Source organism: Vitis vinifera, chromosome 6 (genome assembly GCF_030704535.1).
Source record: "Vitis vinifera cultivar Pinot Noir 40024 chromosome 6, ASM3070453v1".
NCBI lineage: Eukaryota > Viridiplantae > Streptophyta > Magnoliopsida > Vitales > Vitaceae > Vitis > Vitis vinifera.
Window position 1 is genome coordinate 18,580,862 of NC_081810.1, and position 16,300 is coordinate 18,597,161.

The 16,300-nt window shown below is 33.6% G+C and overlaps 1 protein-coding gene, 1 long non-coding RNA gene and 4 other non-coding genes across 10 annotated transcripts; 4 read left to right on the plus strand and 2 right to left on the minus strand.

Moving 5' to 3' along the window:
• On the plus strand, positions 1-88 carry MIR398C (microRNA MIR398c). Its single transcript, NR_127848.1, has one exon. It is a non-coding gene; the product is annotated as a microRNA MIR398c (primary transcript).
• Positions 89-1,355: 1,267 nt separating this feature from the next.
• LOC104879651 (uncharacterized) lies at positions 1,356-7,122 on the minus strand. 5 transcript variants are annotated; one of them, XR_009465885.1, is made up of 5 exons: positions 5,825-7,065; positions 4,558-4,885; positions 4,050-4,166; positions 1,987-2,829; positions 1,356-1,865 (listed from the first exon to the last, which is right to left on the minus strand). It is a non-coding gene; the product is annotated as an uncharacterized LOC104879651 (long non-coding RNA). The 5 variants fall into 5 exon arrangements; XR_002030366.2 differs by having other exon boundaries at positions 1,987-6,082; positions 6,676-7,077; XR_002030364.2 differs by having other exon boundaries at positions 1,987-6,124; positions 6,676-7,077.
• LOC132253977 (U6 spliceosomal RNA) lies at positions 2,110-2,212 on the plus strand. The gene has a single exon (XR_009465927.1). It is a non-coding gene; the product is annotated as a U6 spliceosomal RNA (small nuclear RNA).
• LOC132253978 (U6 spliceosomal RNA) lies at positions 4,713-4,815 on the plus strand. Its single transcript, XR_009465928.1, has one exon. It is a non-coding gene; the product is annotated as a U6 spliceosomal RNA (small nuclear RNA).
• LOC132253976 (U6 spliceosomal RNA) lies at positions 6,843-6,945 on the plus strand. Its single transcript, XR_009465926.1, has one exon. It is a non-coding gene; the product is annotated as a U6 spliceosomal RNA (small nuclear RNA).
• An 8,434-nt stretch (positions 7,123-15,556) lies between the features above and the next one.
• Positions 15,557-16,300, minus strand: LOC100258249 (splicing factor 3B subunit 6-like protein). The gene has a single exon (XM_059737600.1). The coding sequence runs from the start codon at positions 16,143-16,145 to the stop codon at positions 15,768-15,770; it is 378 nt and encodes a 125-aa protein (XP_059593583.1). The 5' UTR covers positions 16,146-16,300; the 3' UTR covers positions 15,557-15,767.

Consider the following 16,300-nt stretch of genomic DNA (forward strand, 5'->3'; position numbering starts at 1 on the left):
GTGTCCTACAGGAGTGACCTGAGAATCACATGCCCGCATCACCCATCTTTGCTCTCATGTGTTCTCAGGTCGCCCCTGCTGGACTCCCCTCCACCGCTAGATTGGATTACTTTTTCAGTTTCATGGTTTGGATACGATCTTGGGACTGAACGACGCCGTTTTAATCAGAAGCCATGGTGTTCTAATGTGGAGATAGAGTAAAAAAGAGGTATTGTTATTTATTTATCTGTTTATTTATAATATTAAAAATTTTAACCCCTATATAAAGCTCAAAAATATGCCACTTGTATGGTCCAAACGTTTCCCTCAAAAAATAATATTAAAATAAATATTTTCATATTTGATTTTATTGGAAAAGATAATAAATAAAAAATAATATAATTAAAATCAGTTAAAAATTTATATATTTTTAAATTATTTAATTTTTATATAAATAAATTAAAATAAGTTAAATGATTTTAAAATCACATATAAAAATAATTTATTTTTTTTACTTTTATTCACTTTTTTTATTTTTTTTTACTTTTGAAAAATATTAAATTACTTAAATAAAAAATCCAAACAATTGAATGTTACAATAGATCAATGTTATCGAGGTACAAACAAATAGGGCTAAAATGAATAAATACAAACAAATACAATTAGGGTACTTGAAAATGTACACATTAATAGTGTATTTTTAATATATATCCAAAAAAAATACATTTATGTATTGAAATCACATCCTTTACTTCTTTTCCCTCACCATTTTTCTTTAAATTCAACACAAAGAATGACAAGCTACTAAACTCAAATCTAAGAATTAATAATTACGGATATTCATTGATTTTTATTATTATTATTAAATAAATTAATTCTAATTATTTTATTTTTACATTTGATTTAATTTATTACAAAAAATATAAAAACATAATTTTCTTAATAAGTCTTTTTTATATAATCTATATATTTATTAAATATAAAAATATAAATATTAAAAACATATATTATCATTTATTTAATATCATTAAATATATTTAAATTAAAATGAACCATAATTTTAATATTAAATATATTTTAAAATTGGACAGTTATTATAATATTATTGTAAAATAATATATAATACAACTTAATAATAAATATATACTTATAAAATATATAATTTTTTTCGACATAAAAATATTATTATCAAATCTTACAAATTATATATATATATATATATATATCAATTTTTTATAGAAAAAAATAACTTTAAAATGTCTCTTTTTACTTCTTATATAATTTTTTTTAATATTTTCAAAAAATTTATTAATTTTTTTATTAGTAACATTTTGTGTCAAAATATATATCTTTGATATACCCATAAAATCAAAATATCGATATAATTATAGGTATTTTCATCATTACCTATCACCACCAAACAATAATCTCTCAGTTCAGTGTTTGAAAGATGTAACCTATTCTGCAAGAAACCCAGATAGAATTATATACAGAGAAAACATAACTACGATGCAGAAAGAGAGATCCTTCATAGATATGGGTGTAGAAGAGGATGAGGAGAGAGGAGAGAGGAGAGAGGAGGAAGACAAAGAATGAACACCCAAAAATTGATTCGCAGAAACAATACACATCTACCACTATAATCCAAGCCAAACATGGGAAAATCTCGGGAGAAACTCCCCAAACACGGGTAATTGATGAGAGGCCTTTCACCATCTTATCAGCCCCCTGGTTCAAATCAATGGGTATATATCTCCATAACCTCCTTTTCCTGAGACACCCAAGAAAGCTTTGTCATTAAATTCTGTCTCATCCACCATAAGGTTAGGAACGCCTTGTGATTTCACCTCTTTTCAGGCCTTCCACTAAGGTTCCGATCAAAAACTCTTTCATTGTTTGGAAGATGAAAATACAACAATGAAGTAAACCAATAAAAATAATACATCAGCAACCAAAGGAAACAACAAAAGAAGCAGTGAGAAGTCAGAACTGAGAAGCAGACCTCACCTACTGGTTGTGGGCCCATGCTGTTCTCCTTTTAAGTTTGGTTCATCCAAAATTCCATTCCCACATCGAACAATTATGAAGCCAGCAATGTCTTCATATCTATCAGCTCTCCCACCAAAGCTTGTCTCTTCAGAGACATCCGATAAAATTGGAACGATACAGAGAAGATTAGCATGGCCCCTGCGCAAGGATGACACGCACAAATCGAGAAATGGTCCAAATTTTTTTTTCTTTTTCTCCCCAAATCAAGAACACTTTCAACAACTATGAACAAATTACATTACAGAGCCTATCTCTGCTTCAGAACCAGCCATTTCTCTGAAACATGAACTGAACTATGGTCAATCAAAGCCTTAGCCAGTTGCCAGGAAAAAATGAATAGTACATCTTAGAAAAACAAAGAGGGAAAAGAAGGATTCAATCTCCAATCATAGCCAACTCGGTCTTGACTCATGCAAGCCCAGTTCAATTGAAAGCTTGAGGTCGCAGGTTTAAACCAGTTTAACAACATTTGAAACCTGACCTATAAAAACTTTGGGTCTTACACTTGCCTGAGAGGCAAAAAGAAAATGGACATCGTGTTGTCCTTTGTGGCAACTATAAATCTAAAAATGAATCTAAGGGAAGAAAGGGACCACATTCAAATATAAGCAGAAGTATATTCAAGTCATTTCCTTGAATAATGTGTTTGGCCATCCAAACAAAGCTCGTGGATTGACTGCTACAAGGTTATGAATTGTGAACAATATGATAACAGGATGGTTGAAAGCAATCTCCCTTTATGTGATTCTGTTGTTAGGCAAGAAGTCACCATCAGCCAATAATCTGTCAAGATTTGAGTGTCTGAAAGATGGAATCATTCTTTCATCAGCAGCACGAATATAATTAGTAATCCCGAAAAGAGAAAATGTAATGATAAAGAAGGATGAGAGAACCTTCAAAGAAAAAGAAATACAGGATAGGAAGAGAAGGTAAAAAAACAGAGGACAAATGCCCAACATGCAACCCAGAAACAATACTGCAGAGTAGAATAACCCAAGTAAAATCTGGAGAAACTCAAGGATAGTTAAGTCGTTAAAAAGGGCAACTGATGAGATTACCTTGACCACCTTTATCAGCCTGGTTTTCCAAGCAAAGGAGCAGCCCACATTGTAACCAATGGGCATATCCCCATAACCCTCTCCTATCCCAAGACACCAAATAAAGCATAGTTGTTAAATCTTTCTCCAACAGAATGTTATTATCTCACCTCTTTCAGGCTTCTATTACGGCTTAGTTCAAATGCAGACCAAAACTCTTCTTTCCCAAAGCAACATAATTCTAACTATGTAGGCATAAGAATTACCATCTCTCTTTCAAACAAGCATCAATTAAATAATTCCTTTTTTTCCTTAAAATATGGAAAATTTGCTGTCAATCACAAATTGTCCCACAGTGGAAACTACCCATGAATTCCTTTGCTATACTATATACAGAGTACAGCAAATGAACCCAAACCCATATTACTTCCGCAGGTCATCCATGTTGCAGCTTTCTAAATTTGTTAAGACTGCCCAAAGAGTAAGAGCTCAACCTCAGAACTTCAGCTAAGGAACTGTATGAAGTATGAACATAGGAGTTACGATGAAACATTGTTAATTTGAAAACCTAAGGCTAGTTAGTGAAAGTTGAACCTACTCAGCATATCTCATGTTTCTATAACTGGAGATAAGGTGTTCAAAGTTATATTATTTTTATTTTTCCTTCTTTTTTTTTGGTCAAGTTTTGTGGTCCAATCCATTTCATGGAATGAAAATCTCTTACCAAGAGATTATTCAGAAAACATAAACACAATACTCTGAAACCATAAAATTAATCCGACGCTAAATGACATCAAACTAATCAATAGATATCCAAAATGTAATACCCTAAACACTAAACAAAAACAATTCCCACTGAATTCTGCAAACATTCATTGTGGAAATACTTGAACGAGGAAACTAACATTTCAACCAACACTAACCCAACTAATACAGGAATTTTAGTACCCAAAGCCCAAAACTAAATACCTCTTAAACCCATACCTCCAAACACCCATTCATGTGAAAACTTGAAACAACCCTCCATTTTACCACCGAATGTCAATGCATGAAACTCGTATAAAAGAAAGGTCTCTGACTAACAGTTTCCTGTAGAGAAATCTGTACCAATAAAACAACAACAATAGGTCATAGGTTAACAGTTTACTTTAAATAATTGTATGCCCAAAACGATGATCATAACATTAATTACAGGTTGTTTGGTTCTCTGGAAACTGTGACAGAAATAAAAGTGATGGAAATTTGAACCCAATAAATTTTTCATTCCCTCTCAGCTCTCCCAACTTTTCTCATCAATTTTTTGGTTGCATAAATTTTCCCCAAATTTTGACAATATGTTCTTCCAATTTTGTTGAGTAAAAAACCAAATAGAGTTGGATGTTTTCCTTTGATTGTCTATAAGATGAAAATATAAGTATAACAAACAAATGAAGAAGTAAAGAAGCAGAACATATCCACAATCAAATAAAGAAACAAGAAAAGTAACCCTCACTTTCAGGTTGTGGACCCACATAAAGGCGGTGCAGGTTGAGTGAAACGGCATCGTTTTGGGCAGCCGGGGGTCTTGACATCCCCATTCCCATCCCACATCGAAACTTTAAGACCAGATATGTTTCCTCATATATTGAAACTCCACTATTAAAGCTTGTCTCTTAGGAGACATCCGATAAAATTGGAACGATACAGAGAAGATTAGCATGGCCCCTGCGCAAGGATGACACGCACAAATCGAGAAATGGTCCAAATTTTTTTTTCTTTCCTCCCCACCAAACAAGACCTTTCTCCAGGTAAAAGTAACACAACGTCCTTCTCCTGCATTCCTGCAAAAGTTAAACCTACTCACATAATTCATGTTTCTATAACTGGTGATTGAATTCTGGAAGGTAGTTTTGTGCTATAATCCATCTCATGGAATGAAAATCTCTTAGTAAAGAGACTATTCAGAAAACAGAAACACAAATACTCTGAGACCATAAAATTAATCCTAAGCCAAATGACACCAAACTAACCTACCGAGACCCAATATGTAATACCATAAGCCCTAAACCAAAACAATTCCCATTGAATTCTGCAAACATCCATTTTGAAAAGATTTGAACAAGGAAAATAACATTTCAACCATCACTAAACCAACCAATACTCCAACTTATTCTGAAATTTACTACCCAGAGCCCTAGACACAATGCATCTTAACCCCATATCTGCAAACATCCATTCATGAGAAAACTTGAATAAGGAAAAATATTAAACAACCATGCAGTTTACCAATTATTGTCAGTGTAAGAAACTCATAAAAGATAGAACCCTGATTAACAGTTTCCTTTAGATAATTCTGTACCAATAAAATGACTGTAACAATAACAATAGCTCATTGCTTAACAGTTTGGTTTAATAATTGTATACCGAAAACAGTGATCATAACAATAATTACAGGTTGTTTGGTTCTCAGGAAACTGTAAAGGAAACGAAAGTGAAGCACAAGGGGAAAAAATGTGGCAAAAATAAAATAAAATACAAATTTGAACCCAATAAAATTTTCATCCACTCTTCTCCCAGATTTTCTCACCAATTTGTTGGTTCCATAAATTTTCCCCAAATTTTGGGGATATCTTTTCTTCCAATTTTGCTCAATAAAAAACCAAATAGAATTGAAATTTTCCTTTCATTCATTGTCCAATAAACAAATAGAGAATATACCCACAAACAAATAAAGAAACAAGAAAAGCAATGAGAACTGAGAAGTGAACAGAGATCCTCACTTTCAGGCTGTGGACCCCCATGAACTCCCTTAGGCGATACAGGTCATGTGAAACGATAATGTTTTGGGCATCCCGTACCCACTGTCCCACATCGAAACTTTACAAATAAACTGGTGTCTGGATATTGTCCAGCTCACCCATATCAGCTCGTCTCTTCGGAATAAAATTGGATCGATACAGAGAAGATTAGCACATCGAGAAATAGTCCAAATTTTTTTCTCATTTTCTCCCATGTTTTTTTCCATTCCAGACCATTCTCTGTCAAACATATGAACACGCTATGGCCTCAGCAACTTGCCCCTGCAAAATCAATTATACTTGCTGGGAAAGAAAGGACCAAATCCCCAACCATACCCTACTTGGTGCTGGCTCAAACAACCTCAAATTCAATTGAGAACCTTGAGATGGCAGGTCTAAGCATATGTCACAAATTAGAACAAGGAGCATACACCATAAAGGTTATGAACCCAGAACTAGATGATCAAGAGATAGTTGACACGGAACTCCCTCTCTATATGATTTTTGTGTGTGAACAAGGTAATCTGTCTTTGATCAGAAACATGAATAGAATTATTTATAGAAAAAAGGAAACTATAAAGAAGGATTGAGAAATCATAGAAACCCATAATCCTTTCTATCCTAAGACACACTAAAGCATAATCATTTATTAGCTTCAACACCAACAGTCTCACTGATTCATCTTCGACTCTGAAACCTAGACTAAATCAAAGTTCAACCCAAACCAATATCCTAAATCAAAGTTCAAAATATAAGTACAACTAAGAATTAAAGAAATAAACGAACAGAACGTATCCACGACCAAACAAAGAAACAAGAGAAGCAACCCTTACCTTAAGATTGGGGACCCCATGAACTCCATCAGGCGCTGCAGGTCATGTGAAACGACAACGTTTTGGGCATCCCATACCCAACATCCCCCGTCACTTCTCTCATCCCACATCGAAACTTCACCAATAAATTAGTGTCTTCATATTATCCAGCTCTCCTACTGAAGCTTGTCTCTTCGGAGACATCCGATAAAATTGGAACGATACAGAGAAGATTAGCATGGCCCCTGCGCAAGGATGACACGCACAAATCGAGAAATGGTCCAAATTTTTTTTCCTTCCCTCCCCACCAAACAAGCTGACGAAAAACGACGTCGTTCTCGTACCTGTCTTCACCACCGACACCCATCGCCATGTCAAACACTGCACTGTAAAATTTTTGGTCCAGGTAAAACGACGTCGTTACTATCACTTCATGGCCATGGTAGCGGACGCTCTAGCAACTGTTTTTCAAAACAGTTTTGAAAAACAAATTTTGACTTTTGTGAATCTCATGTATTTTTAACTTATTATTAAATATGTTTTAAAAATAATTTTTATATGTGATGTTATTTTTAATTCTTCTCAAAATAATCATTTTTTAAAACAATCTTTACAAAATAAATAAAATTAACTAAAAAATATCATCTAAAAATACTCTATTTTTTATTTTTAAAAACAAAAAATAATTTTTTTGTTATCAAACTTTTTTTTGTTTTTTAGAGAATAGAAAATTATTCTCCAAATCAATTGTCAAGACTTATATCTTATTTATTTTCTCATCTATTCTTAAATTTGGATCCCTTAAATGATAATGAAAATAGAATAAAATAATTATATGAAAAATGAAATCTTATTTTTATAAGCGGAATTTTAATTCACGTTAAGTAAAGTTACTTTGATTCTTTTAGTTTTTTCAAAAAGAAAAAAAACAAAAATTTAAAAAGTTGTTTCTAAAAATAATTTTTTATTTTTTATTTTATAGGTAAATTATAAATTTAATTTATATAATATAAATTTAATTTAAGTCTTATTAAAAATAAAAGAATTTTTTAATTACAAATAAGTTAAAAATAAATCATTTTTTATAAAATCATAAATTATATATTTTTTATAAATATTATAAAATTTTGGATATTAACATCATCCTAAAAGCATAGTTGATTTATTTTGTTAAAAATAAATAATAATAATAACTTAAAATTAATAATTACTAATACTATTTTATTTTAAATGAATTTGAAAAAAAATTTTGAGGTATAAATGATATAAATTTCTCATTTTATATATATATATATTAGTACTTAATTATAAAAAGAATGTAGTATTCTAATTTTTTTTATTTAATTTATAAATAATTAATCAATTTTTTGAATTTTAAATTATTCTTAAAAATTATAAGATTTATTAAAGAATTTAAAACATTAATTATTTATTATTTAGTTTATAATTTAGTTAGAAAACATAGTTATATGTATAGGAAAAATAGTAAATTATGACTCATGAAGTATTAATTTTAGTCTATTATTTTTTTTGTAATATATATATATGAATTTTGTATTAAGCGTTGGTTAATTTAGAATCTATTTATTTAATAAAAAATTTAAAGAATTTAAAAAGAAATTTAGAAAAACACATGATTTAAAGGAAAATCATTTTTTAAGATTTTTTTTTTTTTTTTGTATTGTGTGGTAGAGAGAAAATAAAGAAATATTTTTTATTATATTTTATTTGTTTTTTGTGGTTTTATTTATTTTTTTGTTGCTCTATATTTTCTTTTTCTTTTTAAAAAGTGATAAAAACAACTTCTTATTCTTTATTCTCTATTTCACTTTATTTTAAAAATTATTTCTATAAAATAACAACCAAACATTTCTATAAATTTTTGTTGAATATTTAAAAAAATAAAAATAAAGCATTGTTTTTGAATTACACAGAAATAAACTTTTATTATTTAGCAAAAAAATTATCAAAGATATTCTTTAAATGAAAATAAAAAAATTATTTTAAGCTATTTGTATTTTGAGAGATTTTTTAAATGAAAACAAAAAAATAAATAGCACCTCTCAACCAAAAGAACAAGGTCCTCCTCTACCAAATCCAAATCCTCCATGTATCCATGGAACAAATGAATAAAAATTCAATTACTCATTGAATAATTTCAACATCTTCAGAGATGGAATTGTTTTCCTTTTTTAATGCCCCTTCCCTTTATCATATTCCAAAATAACATTAGAAATTAAAAGTAGTATGAGGGATGAATCCAAACTGTCGGGGGAGCAGATCCATCGAAGAGGGGGAAGAGAGAATAGATGAGGATGGCAGAGGCTGTTGTTAAAGGATAAGTGATCTACTTCCAAAAAGCAATTTTCTTGAAAGGGGTGCGGAGCCAAGTTGAGAGAGTGGCGGGTGAGCCGAAGAGGATGCAGTATTTTCTGAATGATGCACAGGCAAGGCAAAACGGAGATGAGAGAGTGGGGAACTGGGTTTCTAAAATTCAGAATGCTGCATATATATATAAAGGAAGATATAATAGACATGATCTTCATCTTCAAGAAGTACTGGACAGATAGGTCTCAATAAGGGTGGGAAGTGAGAAGGAAATTGAAGGCATCCAGATAAGGATCGATCCAGGACATCTCCTAAAAGTAGGGTAAGCTATGGAATCAGTAATACTGGAGAAGGTACCCAACAGCTAGCAGCTAGCGCAAATCAGAGGCCGCAAAAGCTCAGACAATCATCTCCTCTTGTTGGTTTAGCATTGGCAATTGTTGTGTTGGGAGGCCTGCTGTCCCGGAAAAGAAGGTAGTGGATGCCGTGCTCAAAGCTATATCAGTTTTGCCTCCTTCCTTGGAGATCTTGATTTCTTTTATTTATGTCTTTTCCCAGATGAACATGTATCTCTGTAAGAAAACTATATTGTATCTTTTGTGGGTTGCAGAGGGATTCATTCCCCAACAAGGACAAAGAATATTGGAGACCATGGCCGAGGGTTATCTCAACCAGAGTTAATGGGCAGAGAAACTTGGTTCAAATGGTTAGAATCGAGTGTGAATGAGATGGTTAGAGAATGCCGGATTCATGATCTAGTGAGTGTCTTGTTCATTAACAAGGCAATGACAACATGCATGTCTCCATATGATCAAACAATTGATTATAAGCCTAGCTGTCTCACCATCTGTTACAAACTATGGTCCTTTCTGCTCCATGGCATTTCCCCCTTTCCCCTTATGAGCCATGTGAGTTCCACTAGCACTGTAAACCATCTGAGACTCGCTACTAGTAATATGACCTGCACCAGAATAGACTACCTATGGACACCTCCCACTTTTCTAACAAAGACCTTGTTCTGAGCCGGCATATAGCTAAGGATAAAATAAGGGTTTTATCAATTTATGGTACTTGTTCATCATAGCATGGTTGAGTTTGTTACCAGCACTCCCGTCACTGCAACGATGTGCCCCATATTATAGTCTACATAATGGGAGAGAATCAATTTTTTGAGCTTTCAACCATGAACAAAAATTACATTACAGAGCCTATCTCTGCTTCAGAACAAGCCATTTCTCTGAAACTATGGTCAATCAAGTGCCTTGGCCACTTGCCCAGCAAAATGAATTGTACATCTTTAGAAAAAGGAAGAAAAAAAAAGGATCAAATCCCCAATCATACCCACCTTGGAATTGGCTCATTCAAGCTCAATTTAATTGAGAGCCTTGAGAGGTTGCAGGTCTAAAGCAGTTTAACAACATTGGAAAAACAAACCAAACCTAAAACTTTGGGGCTTACACATGTCTGAGAGGCAACAAGAAGATGGACATGGTGTTGTCCTTTATAGCAAACATAGGGTCTCATTAAAAATCTAAAAATGAATTTGAAAGGGAAGAAAGCGAGCACAATCAAATATAAGCAGAAGTATCTTCAAGTCATTTCCTTGAATAATGTGTTTTGACCATCCAAACAAAGCTCATGGATTGACTGCTACAAGGTTATGAACCTTGGAACTATATAATCATGACTCATAAGATGGTTGAAAGCAAACTCCCTCTCTATGAGATGTTGTAGTTAAGCAAAAAGTCATGAATCAATACTCTGTCAGAAGTGTGTCTGAAAGATGTAATCTTTGTTTTATCAGCAACAAAAATATAAATTACAAATAGAGATAATGTAATTATAAAGAAGGGTAAGAGAACCTTCAAAGAAATAGAAATACAAGATAGGAACAGAAGGTAAAGAAACAGAGAACAAATGCCCCACATGCAACCCAGAAACAATACTGCAGCCTAGAATAACAGAAGTAAAATCTGGAGAAACTCAAAGATGGAATAGCCCCTAAGAAAAGGCAACTGATGAGATTCCATGGACCACCACATCAGCCTAGCTTTCTTAGCAAAGGAGCAACCAATGGGCATATCCCCATAACCCTCTCCCTACCCTAAGACACCCCATAAACCATAGTTGTTAAATCTTTCTCCAACAAAATGTTAGGGAGACCTTCTATTAAGACTTACTTCAAATGCAGACCAAAACTCTTATATCCCAAAGCAAGATAATTCTAACTATGTAGGCATAAGAATTCAAAATCATGTTAATACCATTTCTCTTTCAAACAAGCATCAATTAAATAATTACTTTTTTTTCTTTGAAGTATGAAGCATTTGCAGTTAATCACAAACTGTCCAACCATTGGAACTGCCCATGAATTACTTTCAACCATGAAAGTTTTTATGGTACTGTATACTGAGTAATGCAAATGAACCTAAACCCACATTACTTTCCCAGGTGGATATCACATTCCTATTTAAATTACCATATTACATTTTAGAATGGGAATAGGAATCAAAAATCCATTATCATGGAAACCAAATTTCACTCTCACTAGGATTTTGAATCCTCTCTCCTACATGATATTTTGATTCACCTCCTTCCTATCCTATTTTGATTCCTATTCTCGCATACCAAATTCACACTAAAGTTATTCCTACTTGTAGAAAATAACAGTATTTTTCCTCTCTTGTAGTTACATAAAAAGCTAATCATCATGGCTGAAACCAAAATACTAAAATGGCAGGCCTCAAATATAATTGCACAATCATTTTACACTGTCCACAATAGAGCCTTCACCATAGTAGAAATTTGCAATCTGAATTGCAAAATCTGTAATTGATTCTCTCTAGCTATTTAGAACCCTGAAATTTCTACTCAACTCTTTCCTTCTTCTCTGCTTCTCGCACTCTATTTTGTAACACATCAATCTGAAGAGGCAAATTTAAATGGCAAACACTGGGTGATATGCCATTACTTCCTAAGTAGCAGTTGAAATAGTAAAATCGAAGTTACAAAATGAAGACAAGTAATGTAATCAGAACTTCAATCAAGAAACTGTTTGAACATAGCCGATAGCACTTATGGTGAAACATTATTAGTTTAAAAAACCACCGGCTAGTTAGTAAGCAAAAGTTGAACCTACTCACATAATTCATGTTTCTATAACTAGCGATTGAGTTCTGGTTAGTAAGCAAAAGTTGAACCTATTCACATAATTCCTGTTTCTATAACTGGTGATTGATTTCTGGAAGGTGGTTTTGTGCTCTAATCCATCTCATGCAATGAAAATCTCTTAGTAAAGAGACTATTCAGAAAACAGAAACACAATACTCTGAAACCATAAAATTAATCCTAAACCAAATGACACCAAACTAACCAACCAATACCCAATATGTAATACCCTAAACCCTAAACCGAAACAATTCCCATTGAATTAAAAAACCACTGGCTAATTAGTAAGCAAAAGTTGAACCTACTCACATAATTCACGTTTCTATAACTGGCGATTGAATTCTGGAAGGTGGTTTTGTGCTCTAATCCATCTCATGCAATGAAATCTCTTAGTAAAGAGACTATTCAGAAAGTAAAAACACAAATACTCTGAAACCATAAAATTAATCCTAAACCAAATGACACCAAACGAACCAACCGATACCCAATATGTAATACCCTATACCCTAAACCCTAAACCAAAACGATTCCCATTGAATCCTGCAAACATCCATTTTGAAAAGATTTGAACAAGGAAAATAACATTTCAACCATCACTAAACCAACCAATACCCCAACTAATTCTGAAATTTTAGTACCCAAAACCCTAGACACAATAACCCCATCTCTGCAAACATCCATTCATGAAAAAACTTGAATAAGGAAAAATATTAAACAACCATGCATTTTAACAATTGATGTCAGTGTATGAAAATCATATAAAAGAAAGGACCCTGATTAACAGTTTCCTTTAAATAATATTATACTTTTGTGGCAGAGTCATTTAGGATCCTATATTGTTGAAAATTATTCCAAAATAAAAAAATTAAACAGTCAAAGGTTACATTAAATAAGCTTGTTATATTGTTGAAAATAATTGCAAACATTATGGACCATAAATTTAGGGTTGCAAAACAAGACAAAGGAAAATGAAATTGGGTTGGGCATGCCATTGAAAGAATTGAAGGCATATATAAGTTGCCTAAAGTCGGCTTTTCCACTGTCTTCAGTCTCCACCCTGGGAGATGATCAATTTTTTGTGTTCCAAATCCAGAGAAAAGTTACATTCCAGACACTACTCTCTGGTTTCAGAACCAGCCATTAAACAAACATGAACTCAACCGTGGATATTTGAGAAGAAAAAGAGCCACATAGGTTACTTCACACCATCAATCCTCCTAAGAAGAAGCTTGGTTACAAACCCCATATACAAATTATGCTAATGTGCCTTTGATGAACCACATCTCAGGCCTCTTTATAAATCTATATAATAAAGCTCACAGTAAGGGCACACAAGAATTTAAATCTAAACAGGCTCATCTTCAATTCATTTGCTCAAGCAATGGAATTATATCATTGTTCCAAACCCCCTGAAGACAACGACTGACAAGTATGACCATTCTGACTGTTCAAACGAGCTCATGCAACCACATCAAAATCAATAGGAACAAGGTTATGAAGCACAAACTAGATGATCATATGTCTCTATGTGATGTTCTAGCTAAGCAAGGTAAAGACATCCAAACAAAGGAGCGACCCGCATTCTATTAAGATAAAAACTCCCACTTCCCAAAGTAAGATAATTCTAAGTATCAAGTCATAAGAATTCAAAATCATGTTCACACCATTTCTCTTTCAAACAAGCATCAAGCAAATAATTCTTTTTTTCCCCCTTGAGGTATGAAGCATTTGCAATTAATCACAAATTGCCTCACAAAGGAAACTACTCATGAATTCCTTCCAACCATGTAAGTTCATACAATATGGTATATGGAATATGATGACTGAAGGTCCTAAGCTCTAACCAAAGAATTATTGTTGCGTGCATTACTAAGCATATGAGAGATTCATCTCAACCTTCAAATTTATAAATATAGGAATTTTAGCATTTTTGTTTCTTTTCAGTTGGTTACCGCCAGAAAATAAAATTTTGATCCAGCTGCCAAGCTAATGATAAAGGTCTAAGCAAAACCGAAGTTTCTAAGGTTGTGTGCACACCTTTGAGCAACAGAAGTGACACACCATGTTCTTATATTTTGTTTCGGACACCCATTTTCTAGTGTACTACATGTCATTACTTGCTAAAGAGCTAATTTAATATGTTTCACTAAGTCTCTTCCATCAACTGAAAATAAATAAAAATGACATGAACTTGCAAAACCTATTTAAGAGTAAGAGCTCAGCCTAAAAGCTTTAGCTGAGAAAAAGTGTCGAAGTAGCATTTCTAGTGAAACATTATTATTGAACACCAATAACTACTTTAAGTTTCTTGCTCTAACTAATTCCTACCAATGATGCAAGTCATTTATGAAGAGATTGATAGACAGCTGAAACACAAATCACTCCCAAACTATGAAATTAAACCTGATAAAATGAAACAATATCCCAACTAACAACAAAAATGTAGACAATATTAAAAAATAAACCACCTTACCATCTGATGTTTTGACTAATATGATTTCACCACATGCAATATCTCCATAATATCAAACAATTGATTATAAGCCTAGCTGCAACAAATATTTTTAATTGATGATAGAAAAAATGGTAAGGATTTGAAGTAAGCCTAGCTGCAACAAATATTTTTAATTGATGATAGAAAAAAAAGTAAGGATTTGAAGCAGGAAGCAACATCCAAAAATACATTCAAGGACCTTAACAAATGATTCATTAAACCATACATAGAATCAAACCCACCAGTGGAGAACCGAACATCAACCATACACCTTGAACCCACCAGTAGAGTCAACAAGCCCATAACCTCATCATGCACACAAAACTTGTTATCCTATGATCAACTTCAGAAGAGTCCAGCTTGGTATCCTTTTACCAAGAAGAATTTTGGTCCCTACTAAGTCATAACTCTAACCTGCATTTCCTGCCCTTGGAAGGTATTGGCCAATCATGGCAAGCAATAAAACCTGTCAATCCTAATCATCTAGTAGAATACCATCAAACCCTCTTACCGCTCTGAAAATATTACTATCTACAAATTACTTAAAATCATGGCAGGGAAAAGATGAAATCAAAACCCAACTTGTCAAAAGTATATGCACCTAGAAAAATACAAACCAGCAACACATTTCATAGAATTTATAGATTTAACAAAAAATATGCAGCCCTGCTCAATGAAAAGCCAAATATCCCTGAACCCAAAAACTCAGAATCCACTACACAAACCCGTTTTTCCCTTTCACCTAAATCTAAGGCTATTCACCTCCATTAGACCATACCCCTTAACTCATGCTATCTTTTGGCATTACTCGCCCCTGTCTGTAGCCCCTCTCATTGCTATAAAGTTTCCTTTTTTATGGTTTTGCTTCGTAAAACACACACTACTCCAAGTCCCCAAGCATGAAGCACATAGTAAAAAGAAATTGAACCAACAAGCAATAAACCCAAAACATTCTACATAACATTCTACATTTCACTATACTATCAGGCGCTTCGATATACAAGTAATCGAATCCATAAATCCATCCCCGTCCACAAATATAACGGCTTTAATTGACAATTCAGCATACAAATTCCAATTGTGGACAAATCCAAAGCTCCATGAAATTCAGAATCCTCACAGGCTACTTATCTTTGTTAAGCGAGACGCCGTACTTCTCCTGCATCTTGGCGAGCTCGTCCTCCTTCTTCTTCTGATCGAACTTCTTGCTCATCTTGGCCTGCTGATAGTAGAGAACGATGAGGTACCGATTGGCGACGTTGAAGCCAGAGAGATGATCGACGGCGGTCTTGGCGTCGTAGATATCCTCGTAGACAACGAACGCGGTGCCGCGAGTGTCCTTGTTGGTGCCGATTCGGATCTGGCGGATGGCACCGTACTTGCCGAAGATGTCGTACATCTCCTCACTTGAGATGTTGAATGGCAGGTTGCGGACGTAGAGGACTCGGTTCACCTCCGGCGGCAGCCGCGTGTTGCCTTTTCGAAGAGAGATGGTCGCCATGGCGGCGGTTCCTGGCGGTAGCAGTAGTTATGGCGATGGCAGTGGTTTCCGGTTTGGGTTTTGCGGCTTTTGCCCTAGATTTTGCGAGGAGGAGAAATTCTTCCCTTCAGAAAGAATTTTTCTAACCAAACACTCTAATTCGAAGACGTCTTGCT

Excerpts from the sequence above, each read along its gene's own strand:
- LOC100258249 (XM_059737600.1), bottom strand. The coding sequence starts at position 16,145 with ATGGCGACCATCTCTCTTCGAAAAGGCAACACGCGGCTGCCGCCGGAG.